The sequence below is a fragment of the Podarcis raffonei genome, chromosome 5 (assembly GCF_027172205.1).
Source record: "Podarcis raffonei isolate rPodRaf1 chromosome 5, rPodRaf1.pri, whole genome shotgun sequence".
In the NCBI taxonomy this organism is placed as follows: Eukaryota; Metazoa; Chordata; class Lepidosauria; order Squamata; family Lacertidae; genus Podarcis; species Podarcis raffonei.
In genome coordinates, this window is record NC_070606.1 from 36450330 (window position 1) to 36470703 (window position 20374).

The window sequence follows — 20374 nt, forward strand, 5'->3', positions numbered from 1 at the left end:
TATGAACTCATTATTTGGAGGTTTAGCTCAATTTGTGTGACCTTTTTATTCACAAGCAATAGGAAATGATAGAAACAAACAGCACGCCTATGAGGTGCTCAGATAATTATACTGATTTTGAATTCTGTGCTTTTAATGAAATTCAGAAAAATAAAATGAAGGGCATGAACATAAAAATGCTATCTATTCACTCTCTCAAAATATAGACACTCATGATTATCAAAAGGAACTGACAGGTGACAGACTGTACAAAGCAGTACTTTTGTCATAATTCTACCTATGCACTCCAGTGTCCAAGGATTCAGTTTTGCAAAAGCAGCTCACATAAACCGCTCTTAAAAGGATTCAGTAACACAGATGTATTGGCAGACACTAGCTGCAAGAACAAGTAACAACATTTCAGACAAAAAATGGCTGAAATCCAGAGCAGCACATAAATAAGCATCAGGATTTTCCTCTAGAAGTTGTTCCACAAAATCGTCCCCAATAACCATTTTGGGACTGGATGAGAGAGGTTTTGAAAGACAAACAGAGTAAAAGAAATCACATACTGCAGCAATATTTCCCCTTAAAGAAGGAAATGCTTCATGCAAAACCTCAAATACCTGTTCAATCTAACCCAAATAGTAAAACGGATCTGGGGATTTACTTACAGGCTCCTTCTGGGAAGAAAACTGAGAAAAAGTGATGTAAACACAGGTTATAAACCCACACCCACAAGCCCCTCTGGATCTTGACCTGAAACCTGCACTGCACTTGGTTTTATTTAGCCACAAACCATTTGCTAACTTCCTTCCTTGAAAGAAAATGCAAGCCTATGAGCTAAGATGCAGGAACATTCTGCATTTTATATAAACGTGTTGTGCCCAAAATAGCACCTGCAAGAATAACCATAATCAAGTTATAAAACGAGTTGAGGGAAGTCTAGAATTAATCATTCCCTTCATCAGTTTTTTTATGCATCTTTTTCAACACTCATTTCAAAAAAAAACCCCCAACTTACGAAGGCTGTGACTGTTTTGGGTAATTGGCTACTTTGATTAGTGTGGATTCATATGACCATTGAACAGCTTTAAGGGTGAACAAAATTTTACTCTTAATGCTGAAATGCCACCTCACCATTACTGAAGAATATCTGAATGTTATGTCATTCCCTCTATCCACTAGAAGACCTGTGGAGAGCTTCTCAATGGAGCAAAGGTAGGGGAGAAATTAAATGAAGCAAATGTTTAAGATCATTGTACTTAATGTTATAATGTTGTGACCACTTATAGATACCAGCAAGTGAGACAATATAGTCTTACAGTGATAAAGGAACTTCAGCAATAGGAGCCCTCCAGGTCTTTGAAGTTCAGAAATTCAGAAGTAGAAAAATAAATTTTGGTAATATGCAGTTACTGATGTTCCATAATGGTTATCATGTGACCATATAAAAAAAGTTATTTAAAAAAAAGTATTGGATTCTTATAAAATCAAAAGGTTCACGAGGCATTATGTGTGTTTTTTCTACCTAAACTGATTGGCACCAGTGGATACCATAAGTTAAATGGAAGAAGTCAAATTTGTCTGCATTCCAGAAATTTATTTTCCTGAAGCAGGTTTTCTTCCTTCATATTAAGGTACTACACAAAAAATAGATGTTTACTGAAATATTTTAATCCCCTGACTTGGTTTGATCCTGAAAATGAGGTTGTTTTTTTTAAGGAAAAGAGGGAAAAGAAAAAAAAGAGAGAGAAGGCTTTTCATATTCAAGTTATCTACACATTATGTCTATATATAAAAACTGTGTGGATATATATATATATATATACATATCATACACACACTCATACATATATATACATGAACTGAGTTTGCTCCTCCCCAAAGAAACAATGTGCCATACTTGAACCAACCAACAGGCTTTTAAGGCTGAAACCATGAAGCAAGACATTATTTTTGAGCTAGACTACATTCTCCCATGTCATGATCTGTTACAGAGGCCATATCCAATTTTGCAATATTATCAGATTTCAATAACTTAAGATATCTGCATATAAAAAAACAATTCTGTCAACACTTATTAAAAGGATATTTCTGCTTCCAATTCATTTCCACTATCTAAACGACAAAAAAGTCACCAAATGAGACCGTGTGAGGGCATTCCTTAGCCTTAATCTAAACTAACGTGCATTAGAACACTCTGATTTGTAGCATCCTTGGACTTCCTCATCTTCTCAATTGCCCGGTTCAGATCCCTCTGCTGCACGGGTCGAATTTCATCTTCTTCGTTACTAAAAAAACCCCAAAAAGCATGAAGAGGATTTAAATGCTGTGCAACACAAGTATGGTAGTTTAATACTCAGTAAGGAAACACACAAAGAACACGGTACATATAAAAGGTGAGTTCTTTGAATGACTCTCGCTTCCTGTTCTTTGAACTCCTCTGTAAAGTCCAATGTGGAATTAGTGAATATTCTGCTTCCCATAGGCAGAGAGATGTGCACACTGTTCCTGCCTCAGGCGCACACGGATCCCACCAGGGAAAGTGAAGGGATAGGAAGGATGTCATTCCGGTTTTTGTTGTACTCTGTGTAAGGTAAAGGGACCCCTGACCATTAGGTCCAGTCGTGGCCGACTCTGGGGTTGTGGCGCTCATCTCGCTTTACTGGCCGAAGGAGCCGGCGTACAGCTTCCGGCTCATGTGCCCAGCATGAGTAAGCCACTTCTGGCGAACCAAAGCAGCGCACGGAAATGCCGTTTACCTTCCCACCGGAGCAGCACCTATTTATCTACTTGCACTGTGATGTGCTTTTGAACTGCTAGGTTGGCAGGAGCAGGGACCGAGCAACGGGAACTCACCCCGTCACAGGGATTCGAACCCCCGACCTTCTGATCGGCAAGTCCTAGGCTTTGTGGTTTAACCCACAGCACCACCCGCGTCCCTTTGTACTCTGTGTACATTTAACTAAATGTGAAGTTGTACTTTCCAATGCAACATCCTGAGATAGCTCAGTCAGTAGAGCACGAGGCTCTTAATCTCAGGATCCTGGGTTCGAGCCCCAAACTGGGCAAAAGATTTTTGCATTGCAGGGGGTTGGCCTAGATGACCCTTGGTACTCCCCCCCCTTCCCACTCTACAATGCTATGAGTCTATGATTTCTGTTTTTTAAAAAACACTTTAAAGATAGACACCGGGTTAGAGATCATATTAAAAATCTCTGTAGTTTCAATGAAAGTTACCTGTCTTCATATGTTGAATTAACATATTCCCTGACGCAGAGCAGCGCGGCATCACGGCACATTTCCTTCAAGTCGCTTCCTGAGAACCCGTCTGTTTCCTTAGCAACTTCAAGGAGATTGACACGCCTGTCCACCTACCAGCAAACAAGCAGCAGCATATGAATGCCTTGAAAACATTTTACCAAGTTCTAACAGCGGTTCAGATTGAAGGAGGATTAAGAAACGTTATCACAACCGATTCTGTTCCAACATGGACCTTAGCAAACAGCAGCAACAACAAAAGGCTATGGGTATAACCCACAGTGAAAGCTGTGCCCTTTCAGCTTAACCGGCTTCCATTAGAGAATATTAAGCACCGTGACTGGGATGCAATAGCTGGCTGAAGCCATTACGGATCCTACAGCCCTTCCAATAATGCAAACCATTCCAAGTTCTGCTGCATAAGAAACAACCGACTTACATTCTCATTCTTCAAAATCAGCTTCAAGATTGCCTCTCTCTGCTTCAGTGCCTTTAAATTGAGAACAAAACATTTGTTACAAAGAACAGGGTGTCAGCATTCTCACTGATTTTGGATAAACAGAAATTGATGTGCTGTAATGGCACGGCATCACGCTTGTGCAATTCCCATTCGTGTCACTGGGGCTACAGAAGGACAGCAGAGTGGTCATGTATTCACAATCTTCAAAAGTAAGTGAGGACTACCCCTTGAAGCAATAGGCTTTTACTCTCCCCCCGTTAGCAGCGCCCAAAGTTCCCTTCCCTCTTCAAGGAAGAACTAGGACTGGCTGGGACAATAAACTCCAGGGGAAGGAACTTTAACCTTTTTTTAAACTCCTAGATTGTATTACATTTTTATCAGTATATTGTATACTGTCTTAGGGATCCTTTGGTCAGAAAAGTAGCTATAAATAATAAATAATAATGGTCAACAGATAACTGAGGAGTCAGGCCATACAATTCACGGCTGTGAATCTTCTATGACTTACAGGTTGATTGACATGAAATCGTGTGGGCATTCTTCTCATAATAGCTGAGTCAAGATCCTGAGGGCGATTGGTAGCTCCCATCACTATCACCTAAAAGAAGTCAAAAAAGGAAGGAAGAGCAGAAAGGTTTTTTGTTGCAAGACGAATCAGAATCAGAATTCAACACAGGCCAGACAAGCTCAGGGAATATATAGCTCCCACGAGTATTTAAAACCAAAAGTGATTAGTGCCCAGGATTTGGGTGAAAAGTAGAGATACACTTCCTGTTTTGAAAGACAAAAAAAGTTCACCGCAGCTGAAGATGCAAATTTTGGCATGACAATCGAGATTCTAAAAGGTTTGGCTCAGCTCAATGTACTTTATGAAGCAGTATGTTCCATAATATATTCCAGAATTCTCCCCAAGTACTAAAGTGCTTTGGTGTAATTGGTTTAAAAAGCTCTCCTGCCCAATATGAAGCAAAATAGGTCAGACTCAAAAACCTGAGAAAATACCACCATATTTCCTCTAAACAATGAAAGAAACAGGCTGATTAAAGACGCCATCAATAAATTGCTGGGGAATAATCTTAGAAGCCTTCCACCCCAAAAGTTATCTGTTAGTAACAAAACTGGTATCTGGAGTCAATTGTCACACTTTCAAAGTTGCATGTGGTTTCAGAGATATAAAATAGCTCTAATGAAAAGTTCTAAAATCTAATCTACAACTGATGCAAAGTAATATTTAACCATTCTAGGTTACGTGTCTCCCAGTGACCATTTCCCAAACTTGAACTTGACCAAGCATAAATACTAAGACTTTTTATGGAGTGGGGGTTTCTTTTTAATTCATTTAGTTCGACATTCATCCTCAAATACTGCTTTCTCAGTCTTGTACCCTTGCCCTGCAAATGCCACTGGCTTAGATTTGTTCCAAGCATCATCACTTTTTGTACAACACCCACAATGAGACAAACACACATTTGTGCCACAGACAACCCTATACAGAGAAAAATGCAATGTGTAAAGGAGCCCTGCTTCGAAATATTGCTGTATTTCCTCTGAGAGGGAGAGAAAGAGAAAGAGAAAGAGAAAGAGAAAGAGAAAGAGAGAGAGAGAGAGAGAGAGAGAGAGAGAGAGAGAGAGAGAGAGACTGCCCTCTAGAGTTGAAAAGACAAACCATGCCAAAGGAATTCCCCTTTATGCAGAGGAGAAAGTGAGGTAGTGGCCTGCCAACAGGACAACACTAGTCATTAGTAGTGGGAGCCAAAGATATCACCAGAGCCTCTGAGCATATGAGATCTCATTGAAATTTTGGAGGCTTCCTATTGTAAGCCTATATTGGACAGAGAGGCTTTATCTGTAACTTGCACGCCAATTTCCCTCCTGCAAAGCTGACTTGAGGCCTTGTCCCTCTCTGATCTCTGTGGTGGCAACCACAAAATTCTGTGGTTATGAGATCACCACCTCAAGTTTCTTAATCTGAGATGCTTCAGAGATACAGATCTCAACTGCCAGAGTCATCTACCCTTTTCCTGAATGAAGTAAGGCTTCCTTACACACACGACCAAGCCAAGTAAGAGTGAATCCAATTAAATACCCAATATGACAATCATCTCAGGAAAGATTGGTGGCCGTCTACAGGATACTGAAGCCAAAGTCCCAGGAGCCTGCCTTGTGTAGCTGCCTTGAGAGGGGCATTCCTGTCCAACCTTTTAAAACCTCCACATGGGAAAGTGAACCTTGGTGTTAATTCCTTGATCTCAAGGAACAGCAAAAAGGTAAAATAAAATACCAGTTTAGCTGCAGCTAGCAGAAACGGATGAATTTTGCATGTCCTTGCTCTTCAGCATTTAAATTGTCCTGGCCTTTTTATGCATATAAATTTCTGCCCTTTTCTCTTAAAAATTATTACTTACTTGGCAGTTATAGTCGGTGTCCAGGCCATCCCAGAGACTCATGAACTGGGCTTTCATCATAGCTGTGGCTTCATGATCGGAACTTGAACGACTTCGTAGAAAGGAATCTGAATTTTAAGAGAGCGTTTGAATTAAGTGTGTGCTCATGGCTATTTTATCTTATTATTCTGGCTACCGCTGTTGTATTGAACATTATTGAATAAACATGCACCAACCACATAACACTAGATGATTCCCAGAAACCATACAACTAATTCTATATACTTGGGGGGGGGGTCTTGGCTGGTGTTTCTCAAGCAAGAAGCCCACAGTTCCTCTCTTGCCATAGAGTAAACTACTTCTGACTATGATATGGGAAGAATGGAGAGAAGGCTGCAAGGAATGTCAAACTAAGTGAATTTTGTTCAGATCCTGCAATACAAGCTGCCTCACCTAATGCTGTTCATTTTTCTAGATGAAAAGGATTAGTCTCTCAGAGAACTGGATGTGCCATCATAAAAAAGAAGAATCTGTCATATCTTCTAAGTAGCATCACCTCCAACTATTTTTCCTAAACAATACAGTCATCTGCCAGCACACAACTACTATTTTAAAAAGTGAATGAAAAAGTGCAAGTTCAACAAAGAATGAAGTATGCAAATGTACAGTACTAAACTGATTAACACCAACTATTATTGATTTCTTCTGGGCAAATAAATTGTATTTGCTTGGTTCAGAATTCTCCCCCCTCTAGCATGCCTCCTGCCTCACTCTTGTAAGAATTAAGTGGCATACAACCTATAATATTCACACCTAAGTGCAACATTAGGCAAACGTTACTTTAATTTCCACCCCCCACCATATTTTAATTGTTCAGCTCCTGGAATAGCCAAATTGACAATATGTAAATAATAAATTAAGAGCTAAACAATTAAAACATGCAAAAATTTAAAGAGGTTTAATTTGTACATTACTTTTGAAATTTGGAGCTTCATAGTAAGTGTAAATGAAGGTTGAAATGGGTGAGGTAACTCTGTTACTTCATCAATATCTGCATCCAAATGAAAGCAGAAAACCTTTCAATTTCTTCCTGCAGTAAACACCAGATACTGAGTACACATATATTTGGCATTAGCAATAAAGATCTTTGACTACAACCAAGTTAAACTTGTGCTACCAAGCATTTCCTTATTTTCAGAGTGACTGCCTTCTTAACATTGATATTTTGCCAAATAAGGCATGCATACCTGATGAAATTCATTTCATTTTTAAAACTTCAATGCAATTATATTTTCCTATGACTACATACAGAAAGTACGCATTTTACCTATTTCATCAATAAAGATGATGGAAGGTTGAAGCTTCATAGCAAGAGAAAAAACAGCTGCAGCCAGCTTCTGAGACTCCCCGTACCATTTGTCTGTCAGTGTGGAGGGTTGAAGATTAATAAATCGGCAACCTGCTTCCTTTGCTGTAGCTTTGGCAATCAAGGTTTTACCACAGCCTGGAGGGCCGTAGAGAAGTACTCCTAAAAAGCAACACACTGTTAACATTTTATTGCAGCTTGGTTTGACAGACACAGCATGAACACCAACAGAGTCACATTTGCTATGAATAAGATTGCTCCTAAGTGCCTTTGGATACTCAAGATTTGCACTGCCATTCATATATGGCTCCCATACTCAATGAATCCTGAACATGTTACTTTGTCCAGGCTACAATCTTTCTGGTAAAAACAAAAGTGATCTCAATGGAAGAAAAAAGGGAGCAACAGAGGCATAAACTGTCACTAAGATCTGTTCAGCTGAAAGTTAAAGAGCACTGGTTGCATATAGCTTAGCATTTAAAGGTGTATTTGGAAATAAATCCCACTGAGTTCACCAGAAGTTGCTCTCATGTAAATACACATAGCGTTGTGCCTTAGTTTCACCAAGATTCATAGGAAATGGTAGTAATGTTTCAATCTGCATTCTTCTGTTCACATAGAGTAATAGAGGATCCTGCGGCTCTCCAGATATTGCTATACTGGAACTCCCATCAGCCCCGGCCAGCCTGGGGTGATGGGAAATGTAGTCTAGCAACACCTGAAGAAATACAGGTTCTGCAACTCTCAACATAAAGGGTTCTTGCTTTTTGTTAAGGAAACATCTTTTAAACCTTTTGATTACTACTAATTGAATATTTGAAATCTTAGCCCCTGCCTCTCTGGAAGAATATCATGGCAAGGGGCAGAACAATCACTCCACCGGCCAGTGAAAGAACAGCTGCTCTAGTGCCTGCTTTTCTCTTCCTTTCCCATTCTTTTTCCTTTTGTATGTCTATTGGATTACTAGCCTGCAGGAAGGGTCTATCTTACCTTTTAATTTATGTACAATCAGTGCAAGTGTTAATCATAATAATGGCTTGGTAATCATGGCTCATGCCAAAGCTATTAATCAGATTCCTGCTTCGGAAGAAAGAAAATTGTAGTTAAGAGAAGACTTCCCGATTCATTTGCTCACTTGCTCTGAAAATGGGCTCTATGTGTGTGCTTGAAAAGGCTTGTTCATGTCTTCGTTTATTAAGATGAGATACAAGTGTCTGAATGCAGGTGAAATCTACCATGGCCAGTTTCAAGAAAACATCCTCTATGACCTTTCCATACTTACCTTTTGGTGGCTGTAAGAGTCTGGAGTTCTGAAACAGATGTTTCTTCCTGATTGGCAAAATTACTGTGTCCTTCAGGTCTGTAATAACTTCATCTAAACCTGCAATGTCATTCCATGTTACCTGAGGCACAAATACAATATTAAAGAGTCATCATCAAGTAAGAAAACAGTCACATTCTCAGCTAAATAAGTTTATGGCTATCTGTAATTGTGTGTATTCAGATATAGCAGATAAGAGTGGAGCCACAGTAAGATCTGTGGTATTACTTTTTTGATTATCATGTTTTAAGTCAATTTAAGATGCAATCCTAAATCATCTCATTGAACTAAGTGTGGCTAACTTCCGAATAAACATGAATAGGATCACATTATCTGTATTGTACAGATCTGACTGCAATTATAATTAGTTTTGTGATATGCAAAGCAGATTATAGTTGGCCCTGAAGTAAAGTCTCCTGACCCACGTCTTGTTCTGGAAAACATAGAAGATGATTTCCTGCTAGAAAGCAGTCAGGAACACTTGGAAGTTTCCTGAGGAAGACTCTTAATTTATTAGAGTGTAATCCCTGCATGAGTAACAGCAGCTGCATTTTACAAAGTTTTATCCCAAATACTACACTTTACTATCTCCCTGAAGCACCATTTTTCTAAATGAGTAAGAAAAAGTGAGAAAGAGAGATGCTTACGTGCATGCTAAGAGGGTCTACGAGATGTGCAGCAATGCTCATTTCATACTCTGTAAGCTTCACATTTTTCACGCCTATTTGCTTCATTAACTTTTCTGCCTATAAAGAGTTTTTTAAAAAAAGTTAACATTCAGTAACATTACACCGTTCACTTTTTAAAGTTAATAATTTGGAGGTGTGTTGTTACTTGAAAACACAGACAGCCAAAGAATTGAAATTCGAAGATCTTTACACAGAACCGTCAAATTTTTCACCTGTTTGAATGTAGCGTGACTTCACCCCCACCCCTTTTAGTTAAAATGTGACTCCTCTGTTATTTGATAATTGTTCAACAGGTTAAGTAAACAGAACGAGGCCAGTGTCTCAGGGTCTTCCTCTGTGATAAATGAAGGCAAGCCCCAATTGCATTTTACTACTGTTAGAGTAAGGCAGCAGCACAACATCCTATCAAAACATAACAGATTGGGGCAGGAGGGGAAAAAAAGGGGGAGGGACAGCCTTGATGCAAATTTCCATTGCCCTTTTTACGAACAATATTCGAGGGAGATGCTGTGACAAAAAACTCAGCTGACTTTCATGCAGGAATTAAAACAGCAACATACACTATTGGGGGAAATAATATTTCCTCAGCAAAAAACAAAACAAAAACACCTGTGGTTTCAAAAAAGGAACAATGCAACAACCACGTAAGAAGACGAACTGATGCAGGGCAGACGTAAATCAACGCTTGGGTAAGGGATATAGTACAGTGGCAGAGCAAGTGCTTTGTGTGAAGAATGTCCTGGGTTCAATCCCTGGTATCTCCAGGTAGGCCTGGGAAGACTCCTGTATGAAAGGACACTGCCAGTCAGCACACAATGCTAAGATAGATGGATCAATGGTCTGACTCCTCTTCCTATATTTCTAACTAGCCCAGGAGCCTAGGACCATTTATAGCCCTAGGGCTTCACTCACTCATGGCTAGTTGGCCGTAGGCCACATGTCCATGGTGGGTGAAGCCACTTCACACTTACATGTGAATGTGCACACACCTCTTCCTGCTCCTCAGCTGATTTTGTATCAGTTAGATGGTGTGCGTATGCAGGTTCGTGATTTTTTTGTGTGTGGATTAGAGAAAGAGGGAAGTGATTCATGGGAAAGCAGATCAGGCTTCTAGCAAAGGCACTGTGTGCGTGTAAAACTGGCTTCTGCTTTTCCTTCCTTCTTCCGCCTTTAGTGATGCAAATCCAAAAAATGTGGCAAGTACTTTCCAGAAGCTTGAAGGGGGGCAGCAAATCAAATGTGCTCTCGCGTCTCAGACCATGCTGAGCAGCGGGCATAGCAAAAAGTGGCTTGACTGACCTGGTAAAGGGGCGGGGGGGCTGATTGCTTTGCCACCACTTGCTCAGGGCAAATTTGAGGAAATGCCCCATGAAAGTCAAGCTGGAAAGCAGGCAAGTGCCTTACTGCTTACCCTCTTCCTTAAAAATATCCTAGACCAGGGATGTGAAAGGTGAGTGAGAGTAGGTCCAGGCTCCAAACTTCTCAGCTGACAGGTACTGACTTTAAGCTTTGGGAGCTCTAGCAAGAAGTGGAGCGTAACACTGGCAGTCACTTTAAAGCCCTGTTTGTTTGGGCTTGGATTTTCCTTTCTAGCGTGCCTTAATTCACTACAGCACATAGGAAAATTGGTCACTTGACACCACAGTGACATCAGATGATTGACTAGTTTGTACCTCCTCTAAAAATGGCCCACCATTGGCCAGATTCAGTTCCTCACTCCCAGTCTAAATATTAGCAGCCATTAATGACAACATTAAGGATTTAGAAAACGTCCTTGAGCACCTGGCCTTCCCACTTGGCTTTTATGCTCCAAAATGAACATTCTGAATAATTGATATTTAAGAAGAAATATTTTATTATATGCTCCTACCTGTTTCTGAGCTTCTACTTTTTGCTTCCTCGTTGGATCGATTGCATCTACCATCCACTTAATAGTAAAATAGGTCACAGCACCAAATATTGTCAATCGGAAAATTAAACCTACAACTTCATTCCGACTAAGAGGACGAGAGAAGGCTTCAGCATGTACCATTTTGCCTGTTTCACCTACGACAAAAGAAAGGAAAGACAAAGTTCTTATAAAAGGGTGTTTTCATATTGTGTTTAACTGGCAAAGTGGCAAGACTATTGATGTGTCCAGCTCATGCGTCTTTATTCCTACTTGCTATCAAGGAACTGCAGTCATCTGAAGCACTGTTCCCATCTTAAGATATACAGTATTTAAAAACAGTCTATACCACTACAGTCGTACCTTGTTTTGCAACCAGGATCCGTTCTGGAGCCCCGGACACTAGACGAAAAGGACACACGGCAAAGCGCCGCTCTGCGCACTCAGCGGTTTGCGCTTCTGCTCATGCGGCAAACCCGGAAGTAACCCGTTCCGGTACTTCCGGGTTTGCTGCGGATGTTCAACAAAATGGACACTCGATGCGGCAGACTCAAAACGAGGTACCACTGTATGAAGCCTGCAGAATGTCCTCAGCCTTAGATGCACCAAGCAAGAATTACAGCTGCTAAGTTCTGGATACTAGAGGGAATTGCAAACTGCAAACATCACCTGAATTCATAGGCCTTGCACTGTGAAAATGCTGCTTTCTACTACTGCCTTTACAAACAGAGGTGGCAACTAATTTGCATGGGGATTCCATTCCTGGCTCCTGCCTGTGTTGGCTGAGCATACATAAGCCTGCTACACCCCTTGTTCTACCCTTTTCTGGGTCCAAAAGGACTCGTGCATCAGTTGAACACACACAAAATGTTTCAGCCCTTCTTCAGGTACAAACTCTTGCCAGGAGCCAGATCTGATACATGGACCCAGAACTACATAATTTTGGGGACCTGTGGGCATTGCCCTTAGAATGGATCCTCCAGATAAAACATGAGAATGCATTACCTTCATATATGATATTGATACAAAAATGTAATACACCACAGATGGGACAGAGGCAGTACAAAAAAGTCATACAACGTGGATGGAGTTCCAACCAAATCTCACATACATGGAAGGAGCTGAAGACCAAGAAAAACAAAGAAGGCACCTATTAAGAGTCTTTGCTCTCACTTTCCACTCTGCTTCCATACAGCTTACGCTCCAACTAATGATTGCAATTAAAACACATCAATGGCTTCAAGCCGTAGGCTAACCTAGACCCTACTGCAACAGAAGAGAATAACTGGAGAGAGGCACATGGCAGTCAACTTGGTATTTGGGTCAAATTGATTATTTGCCCTGTGGATATATTATGCCTGCATTTCTTACAAGTACTTATTGATCAGAATTATTCATCTATTGTCACTTTACTTCATACCCTGCTCTATGGTCCCCCTTCCCTCCCTGCAACCAACAAGACTGATAATTTTGCATTCTGAACTAATGCAAAGCAATTCCACACAGAGACTGAATCCTGATGCCCAAACATATTTCCTAATCTTAATTCAAACTGAGATTTTGTGTCAACTAAACACAACCTTTTTATCTGTTTCTCATAACATGCGTCATTTCCCCCCCTTTCAACAGTGCTTAATTTACTATAAGCAGAACTTCTGGTACTAAAAATAGCTTTTTTGGTGGAAAATGTCCCCCCCTGTGAAGAGCACCAAAGCCCACAACAAGGATATTTGAGAAGACAGAAGGAAATTTACATTATCCCAGTGTTTCTTCTTACGTTCAAAACAACTGAGTTAACTTAGCTCTAAATGTTTGTCCATAACATAATGGGAATGTCAACAAACAGCTAACTGCCTCTTCTAGCTCTTCAGTGAAAAGGAGAATACTGTAGTTTCATTAAAGTTGAGCCAATTACATCACTCAATATTATATATTGACTTAAAGAGTTACATTTAAGTTTACCAGTCTTAAGTCTTCTCTTTTCTTAAATAGGAACATTTACATAGAAGCAAATACAAATCAAATGTAAGGCCAATAGACTACAAGAGGTACTATTTATCTGCCAGAAAGTGGTCAAGCATCCATAGCTAGTATGCCACATACAGCCAAAAGCTGAAGCCCTCAAGCCATATACAGAATATTATCAATAAGCTGTGGCCTGTCAGGTGCATTGTAGTCACAATTCTTGTTGCCTGCTCAGGGTCGCAAAAATTGGATTCATCAAGAACGTGACAAACCTCACATATCACCAGTGTCCTATGCTGCCAGGCTGCTTAGCTAAGATGTGCCAAGTGCATAGACATTGTATGACATTCTCTACCTGCTTTCTGAGTTTCTTTAAAAAGCTGAGTTAAAAGAGCCAGGACCACAGTACTATTAACCTGCGTTGTGATAGCTCCAACTTCAGTGAGAAGCACTGACATGATGAACAGCACGTTACAACATTTGTAGCACAATTCTAACCCTATCTACTCAGAAGTCCTGCTGAATTCCATGGGACTTATTCCAGGTAAATGGGAGTTAGGACTGCAGCCTTGGACAACTATTTGAACACTCAGAAGAGCAAGGCAGGGAGTGCTATTTGTAAAAAAAAAAAATATTTATATACCATTGTATCATAGAAATATCACAGTGGTTTACAACAATATAAAAATGTTAAACCATACAATAAAATAATAAAAAAGGAAAACAAGTTAAAAGGAAAATAATTAAAAACAAACTTCAGTAGACAATTATGGGGGATGTACTCTTAATTGCCTGCATAGGCCTGACAGGCGTTTAAAAGTTGTTACAAAAGGAGCCCACTGAATTTCCATTGGCAGTGTATTCCACAGGGAGGAAGCAGCATGGCAAAGGCAAAACAGCTTGAACCTGTGCCTAGAAAGCAGAGAACAAGCAGAAGTATGAATGAGCCCTCGGTGGCTAGAAGACCTTTTACTAGCTGCAACTGGTAAACTACCACCACAGTAGTTCTTGTATTAGCTACTTCAAGCCGGGATTACTGCAATGCACTCTATACGGGACCTCCCTCGTGCTTGGACCAGAAGCTTCTATGACTGCAAAATGCTGCAGCAGGATTGCTGAAAGGAATGAGACCATGCATGCATGCATACAACACCTCTCCTCAGAAACCTGCACTGGTTGCCAATTTGGCTACCGGGCCCAGTTTAAGGTGTTGCTATCCGTATATAAATCCCCATAAAAGCTTGGAGCCCGTTTACCAGCAGGGACACCTTACCCCTCCCCCTCTAGCCTGCATGGCCAATGGTCAGGGAGGGTAGGAGTTGTAGCCCAAACTTTCTGGTGTGCACCAGGCTGGGGAAGGCTGCTTGCAAAGCAATACATAGATGCCAAGTGCTCTGAGCGGTATTAACGACACCCGTACAGGTAGCGTTTGTGGAGGGATGCGGAGGGAGGAAATGGAGAAACCAATGCCTGGGGTGACCTTGGGTCAGCGGGAGGAGACTGACCTTAAAGCGGAGTGGGTGGGCTTTGAGCCTGGCAAGCGCACAAAAGGGAAAGCAAGACCACATAAGGGGGGAGGACACAATATATTAATAATCATAATAATCTATTATTGATACCCCGCCCACCTGGCTGGGTTTCCCAGAGACTCGCCTTCCACCCCCCAAAGTCACCCAGGCTCTGAGGCCTCTCGACAGAGCTTGCACAGGAAGGCGCTTGACACGGTCCCGACGAGCCCGAGAAGGAATATGAAAGCGAAAGGAGCAGCCACCGCCGCCGGGCTCCCTCGCGGTGACCTTCCCGCCCGGCTTCCTTTCCCCTTGCAGCGCCTCCTCCTCGGCGCCGGGACAGAGGAGGAGCAGGGCGCGGCGCCCCCAAAGGGGACTGGGCTTGCAGCACGAGGGACACTCACCCCGACCGGCCAGCCAGCCAGCCAGCGACGAGAAAGGAAGGGGCTTCCAGCGGCACCAACAGAAGCAGCAGCAGCAGCCGCCAGTGCCTTGTAGGCCTCGCCTCTTTCCCCGCCTGCGCCAGGGCCGCTTGCGAATTCCCTCCGCTTCTGCCCCGGAGCCTCGTCGCAAAGGTTCCGCTCGAGACGGAAGGGGGAAGAGCTGCCGCTGTGGCAACGGCGAACGGGGATGGTTTCGTTACTAGGACTTCCCCTTCTCTGACTTTGGGCGCGCGCTGCGGGGTGGGGACGCGCATTCTTGAGGCAGGAAGTCAAGAGCCCAGGCTAATAATAATAATGATGATTTTATTATTGGTACCCGGGGCCCATCTGACTGGGTCGCCCCCAGCCACTCTGGGCGGCTTTGCAAAGTGTGTGTGTATATGTGTGTGTGTATGTGTATACAGATACACACACACACACACACACACATATATATATATATATATATATATATATATATAAATTTATACATATATAAAAGACATTACGCGTTAAAAGGCTTCCCTATACAGTACTGTCTCTTCGGATGCAAAGGCAGCACAATCCCAAATATATTTATTGAGTCCTAAGTATCATGGGACTGGCTCCCATGCGGAGCCCCTTCCTGTCCTTGCTTACTTGTCAGTACATCGCAGCGTTCTGGAGGATTAAATGAACCGCAGTCCTGCGCGGTACTCGTTTTTGGGAGGAATTAATGGCAGCACAACTGATATGAAAGTTGGCGGGTGTTTTCCCTGTAGCAAGTTCCTGAGCGTGCATAAAAAAAAATCAAAAAATCATTTTCATCCCGACTTTCCTCCAAGGAGGTTGAGGCTTCCCAAATGGTTCCCCCTTCTCTCCCTCGTTTCATTCTCAGGATACAGTGGCTTCGTGGCCAGTGGCGTAGCGTGGGTTTTCAGCACCCGGGGCAAGGCAAGTAATTTGCGCCCCCTAACCCGTGGATTTGCGCCCCCTAACCCTACAAATCTATGCCTATGAATGATGGTCCCTCTCTCTCTCTCTTTCTCATATTCCAATTGATTCCCATTTCCGCCGATCGATCCCCGAAGCTCTCACCCAGCGAAATTCGTGCGTAATTATGCTTCGGCATCCCTAATCCTGCCGCTTCCACCGGGAAATCATGACGGTGCGTTTCTCCTCTCCAAACTTTCCCCGGCCCTTTGCCGGCCGGTGCAGCCCTTTTGGCTACGAGCTCCCCTCCTTCTCTGCCCGCTTCCGACCCCACCTCCCCGTCCAGCCTCCCTACCTCCTGAAAAAAGGCGCCGGCGCCGAGCAGGACACCCCCCGTGGCCATCGGAGAGAGGCGGGGCCGAGGGAGGCGAGCCAATGGGCGAGGCGGGGCGGGGTAGGTGGCCACGGGGGCGGGCGCTGCCGCAGTCCTTGGGTGGGCAAGGTAGGAGCAGGCGGAGGCTGGCCGGCCGCTCTGACAATAGGGGCGGGCCGAGGGCACGACGCGGCTGGGCCCTCTGGACTCGCGCCCCCCCCAGATGTTGCGCCCGGTGCGGCCGGCACCCCTGGCACCCCCCACGCTACGCCACTGTTCGTGGCTGAATTTGGGATCACACCTGGATTGCTTCAATCCTTAGTCTTCTAACCAGACCTTGTCTGTAACCACTACATCACCACACTGGCACCGATAAGCAGAATTCAGCAGCTGAAGTTCTTACTTTCACTGTACTTCCAAGTTGTGAAAAGCAGTCTCTTTCAGGCAGCTGATGGGAATCATTGGCATTATGGTGGGGATCTGTGGCAACCCTATGTAACCCACACATATTTTCTACTCTGCCTTTTATTAAACAAACAATTTGTTCTTATTATTTTAAAAAAAACATTTTCTTTTAGAGTGTGGTCAGATTTTAAAAGTAGATTATTGGGGTGGGTTTGGTGTTCTTAGTTCATTTCTACATCCTCTAGATTTCAGTGGGATATTCTTAATAAATACAGGTCAGGTGATAAATTGAATGACATGAGGGTATTTTAGAATGAGGCACGGGATCTGATTGCGTAGGAACTGTATGGCTATTGAGTTGAGCTCTAGTTAAATGCTAATTATCAGAAAGTATTTATATTTTTAATAGGATAAGGGTGTGATCCTGTACATGCACACTACAATCTAAGGCTGCAGTTGCTTGTATGTTTTCTCAGAAGTCCTGTTGTGTCTGTGGAGATTACTCTCAGATAAGTGTACACAGGATTGCAACCTTAAATTCCTTTGGACATGTTGGAACTTACTCCTGAGTAATCATGCCTAGGATTCTACTATGAAGAGTGTTACATTATTTTATTGCTTGCCCTGAGAAAAAAACCCCAATTTGGTGAGGTTGGCTAATGTTACAAATCCCCACCCAAATTAAGGAACTGAGGTTGAAAGTGACTTATCTAAATGAGTCATTGTCTGAAATGAGATTAGGTCAAAATTTCCCAGGAGCAATACTAATACTTTACCAACTGGTCTCTAAAAGGAAGTAATTCATTCCTTTTAAGCTTTCGTGGTCTCTCACCCTGACAGTGTACATGATACAAAGATGTCACCCAGGGTGAGTGCTATGTGATTCCAGAAATCCCTATTTTACAGTTGGTTTGCTTTCAAAATATCACAGTTCCAGCAAACAGGTTGGATGACCTTAATTACACAGTATATTGGACAGGCACGACGTTCCAAAATGGAGTTGTATTTTTAACAGTGTGGGGCCCAATAATGAATGAAATTATAAGGACTAATGACATGGATTGGGTTTCGTGAACGTTTCCCACCATTTCTCCACAATCATGAGAGAAAAATAGATTTTCTACAAGAGGTCCACACCATTTGCTGCATGTTTATATATGCAAATATATGGACATTTGTATTTGTAGTTGTTCTACTGTGAACTAGACTCTACCTGGCAATATTGTAGCCTACCTTAAATATATCTTAAGGAAAGATTACAACTACCCATCAGAATAAGATATTATAGAGAAATCTATTTTCATTGAGCTTGCCTAACTTGGTCCTGATTCTCATGGTACCCCACCATCAAAATCTACTTTCAGTCACCTCATTCTTGTCTTAATGTAAGGAGTCTGAGGTGTCACAAACAAATTAGATGAGGGGGGATATGCATATTGTTTTGAGTTTGGGGTAAAGAAAGTAGGCTGTATGGAAGATCCAGCAAGTGTTAAAATATAACCCAGGCTAGCTTCCTGTGTTAAGGTGATATACTGGGTGATGGGCCATTAAAAGAAACAAAGGAAAGCCGCTCTATGTGAGACAGCAAATGGGCGGGACCCCAGCTTGTGGTTAGTTAGAAGAAGGAAGCCAGATTTTGGAGTTGAGAGTTGCAGTGATGTGACCTAGAAGTAAAGCAGCAAGCTGGAGAAAGAGTCAGAGTAATGTTTGATGTCTGTTTGAATCCAAGGCTGCAGCTATGAGAGAAACAAGTCCCTGTTCGGATGCTAATGCTGCGAACCCCTCTATTATAGGCTCCAATTGTATATATGTGTAAATAAACCATGTATTTTAAAAGACACCACAGTCTCCGCTATGCCTTTTTCCTGAAGGAAACATGAACCCTGGATAAGCCCCTGGAATCTCGCACTGCTCAGAGATTGGGGTTGGTGTACAACAATATTAAATGAATGCACTCATGGCAGTGCTTCTACAATCAAAGCATTGTAGCCAACTAGTAGCAAAATCTGAATCATGTCTACTCAGGTCCTACTGAAACCAGTGGGCTTTAGGCAATCAGCGGGGTTCTGGGGGGGGAGGTGCCAGTACTCACCATGAAGTTGTTACACTAAGTGCCACATTTTAAACCAGTGCTTTTCTTCCAGAAAAAAGGTGCAGGTACTGCGTACCCTTGAGTGTCCCCAGGAAAAAATCACTGGGTTTAGGATTGCGGCCTATGTCACATGCAGAATAGTCTCATTGAAATCAGTAGCTTTGACTAACTTAATCAGTGTGTCTAATCTCACTTACCTGGTTACAACTCAGAAAGATTGAACAGCTTTGCTGCCCATATGTACGTGATACAATAAAAGGGAAAAAACAATATTTCAGATATTTCATGCCTTACCGAAAGATTCCATGTTTTTCTAAGTGGTATAATCACGCTGTCTTAACAGTTGAGAAAACTAACTAGTGAATCCCCTCTTCCACCTCCCATTTTCTTGTTTTGGCTCCTCATCCCATCCTTCTTCTTTATTTGCAAATTTAGATTGTTTATGTAGTCACAGTACATTATACCTAATCTACTTCAAGACATTTACACAGTGCATTGAACAGGTTTTAAAAAATCAGCAAGGCCACATGTTAAGGATGTGTGATCTGTACATGCATAATACAATGGTCTTGTGACTACCACACGCATAATAATACAGTAGGTATGGGAGCAACACAGACATAAAACAGTAGTATTTTGAATATCTTTAAAGTTTGACTAATGTGTCAGTCTTCTGCAGAGATACATTGAGCTGAAGCTGATTTTGCTAGCCTTTAATCTGCAGTCTATAAACTAAAATCCTAACTTTATTTGTTTCTAAGACGCATATGCCTCCCTTCAACATAAAGGTTGGTACAGTGGTACCTCGGGTTACATTCGCTTCAGGTTACATACGCTTCAGGTTACAGACTCCGCTAACCCAGAAATAGTGCTTCAGGTTAAGAACTTTGCTTCAGGATGAGAACAGAAATTGTGCTCCAGCGGTGCGGTGGCAGCGGGAGGCCCCATTAGCTAAAGTGGTGCTTCAGGTTAAGTACGGACCTCCGGAACGAATTAAGTACTTAACCCGAGGTACCACTGTAATCAGCTACGTTTTACTCAGAGTATACCCATTGAAATGAATGAATATGGCTAAGTTAGGTCCATTAATTTTAATGGGTCTACTCTGAGTAAAACTTAGTTGAAAAGCACCCAAGGTATTCTCAGGGTGCCTCCCAAGTACAAACAGGCAATACAAGGTTGAAGAATGACCCACAGAATCAATAATAAAAATTGAGCAGTGAGTAAATGTGGCATAAAATTTAACAGTGGCATTCATTATCATCATAGGCCTCACCACAGGAGAGAAAGGGAAGTTCTGTTGCGCAATAGGAAATCCTGACGGGACTTGTTAGAATACTGCCCCA

The 20374-nt window shown here is 42.1% G+C and overlaps 1 protein-coding gene across 3 annotated transcripts; it reads right to left on the minus strand.

Annotated features, from left to right (window-relative positions):
* Positions 1 to 1088: 1088 nt before the first annotated feature.
* Positions 1089 to 19504, minus strand: ATAD1 (ATPase family AAA domain containing 1). Of its 3 annotated transcripts, none has more exons than XM_053388627.1 (10): positions 19323 to 19504; positions 11334 to 11509; positions 9422 to 9520; positions 8736 to 8856; positions 7415 to 7615; positions 6109 to 6215; positions 4212 to 4301; positions 3683 to 3733; positions 3223 to 3356; positions 1089 to 2273 (listed from the first exon to the last, which is right to left on the minus strand). In XM_053388627.1, the coding sequence occupies exons 1-10, from the start codon at positions 19333 to 19335 to the stop codon at positions 2153 to 2155; spliced, it is 1113 nt and encodes a 370-aa protein (XP_053244602.1). In that variant the 5' UTR covers positions 19336 to 19504; the 3' UTR covers positions 1089 to 2152. The 3 variants fall into 3 exon arrangements, with proteins under 3 accessions (XP_053244602.1, XP_053244603.1, XP_053244604.1); XM_053388628.1 differs by lacking the exon at positions 19323 to 19504 and adding an exon at positions 15229 to 15387; XM_053388629.1 differs by lacking the exon at positions 19323 to 19504 and adding an exon at positions 15225 to 15387.
* Between the last annotated feature and the right edge of the window lie 870 nt (positions 19505 to 20374).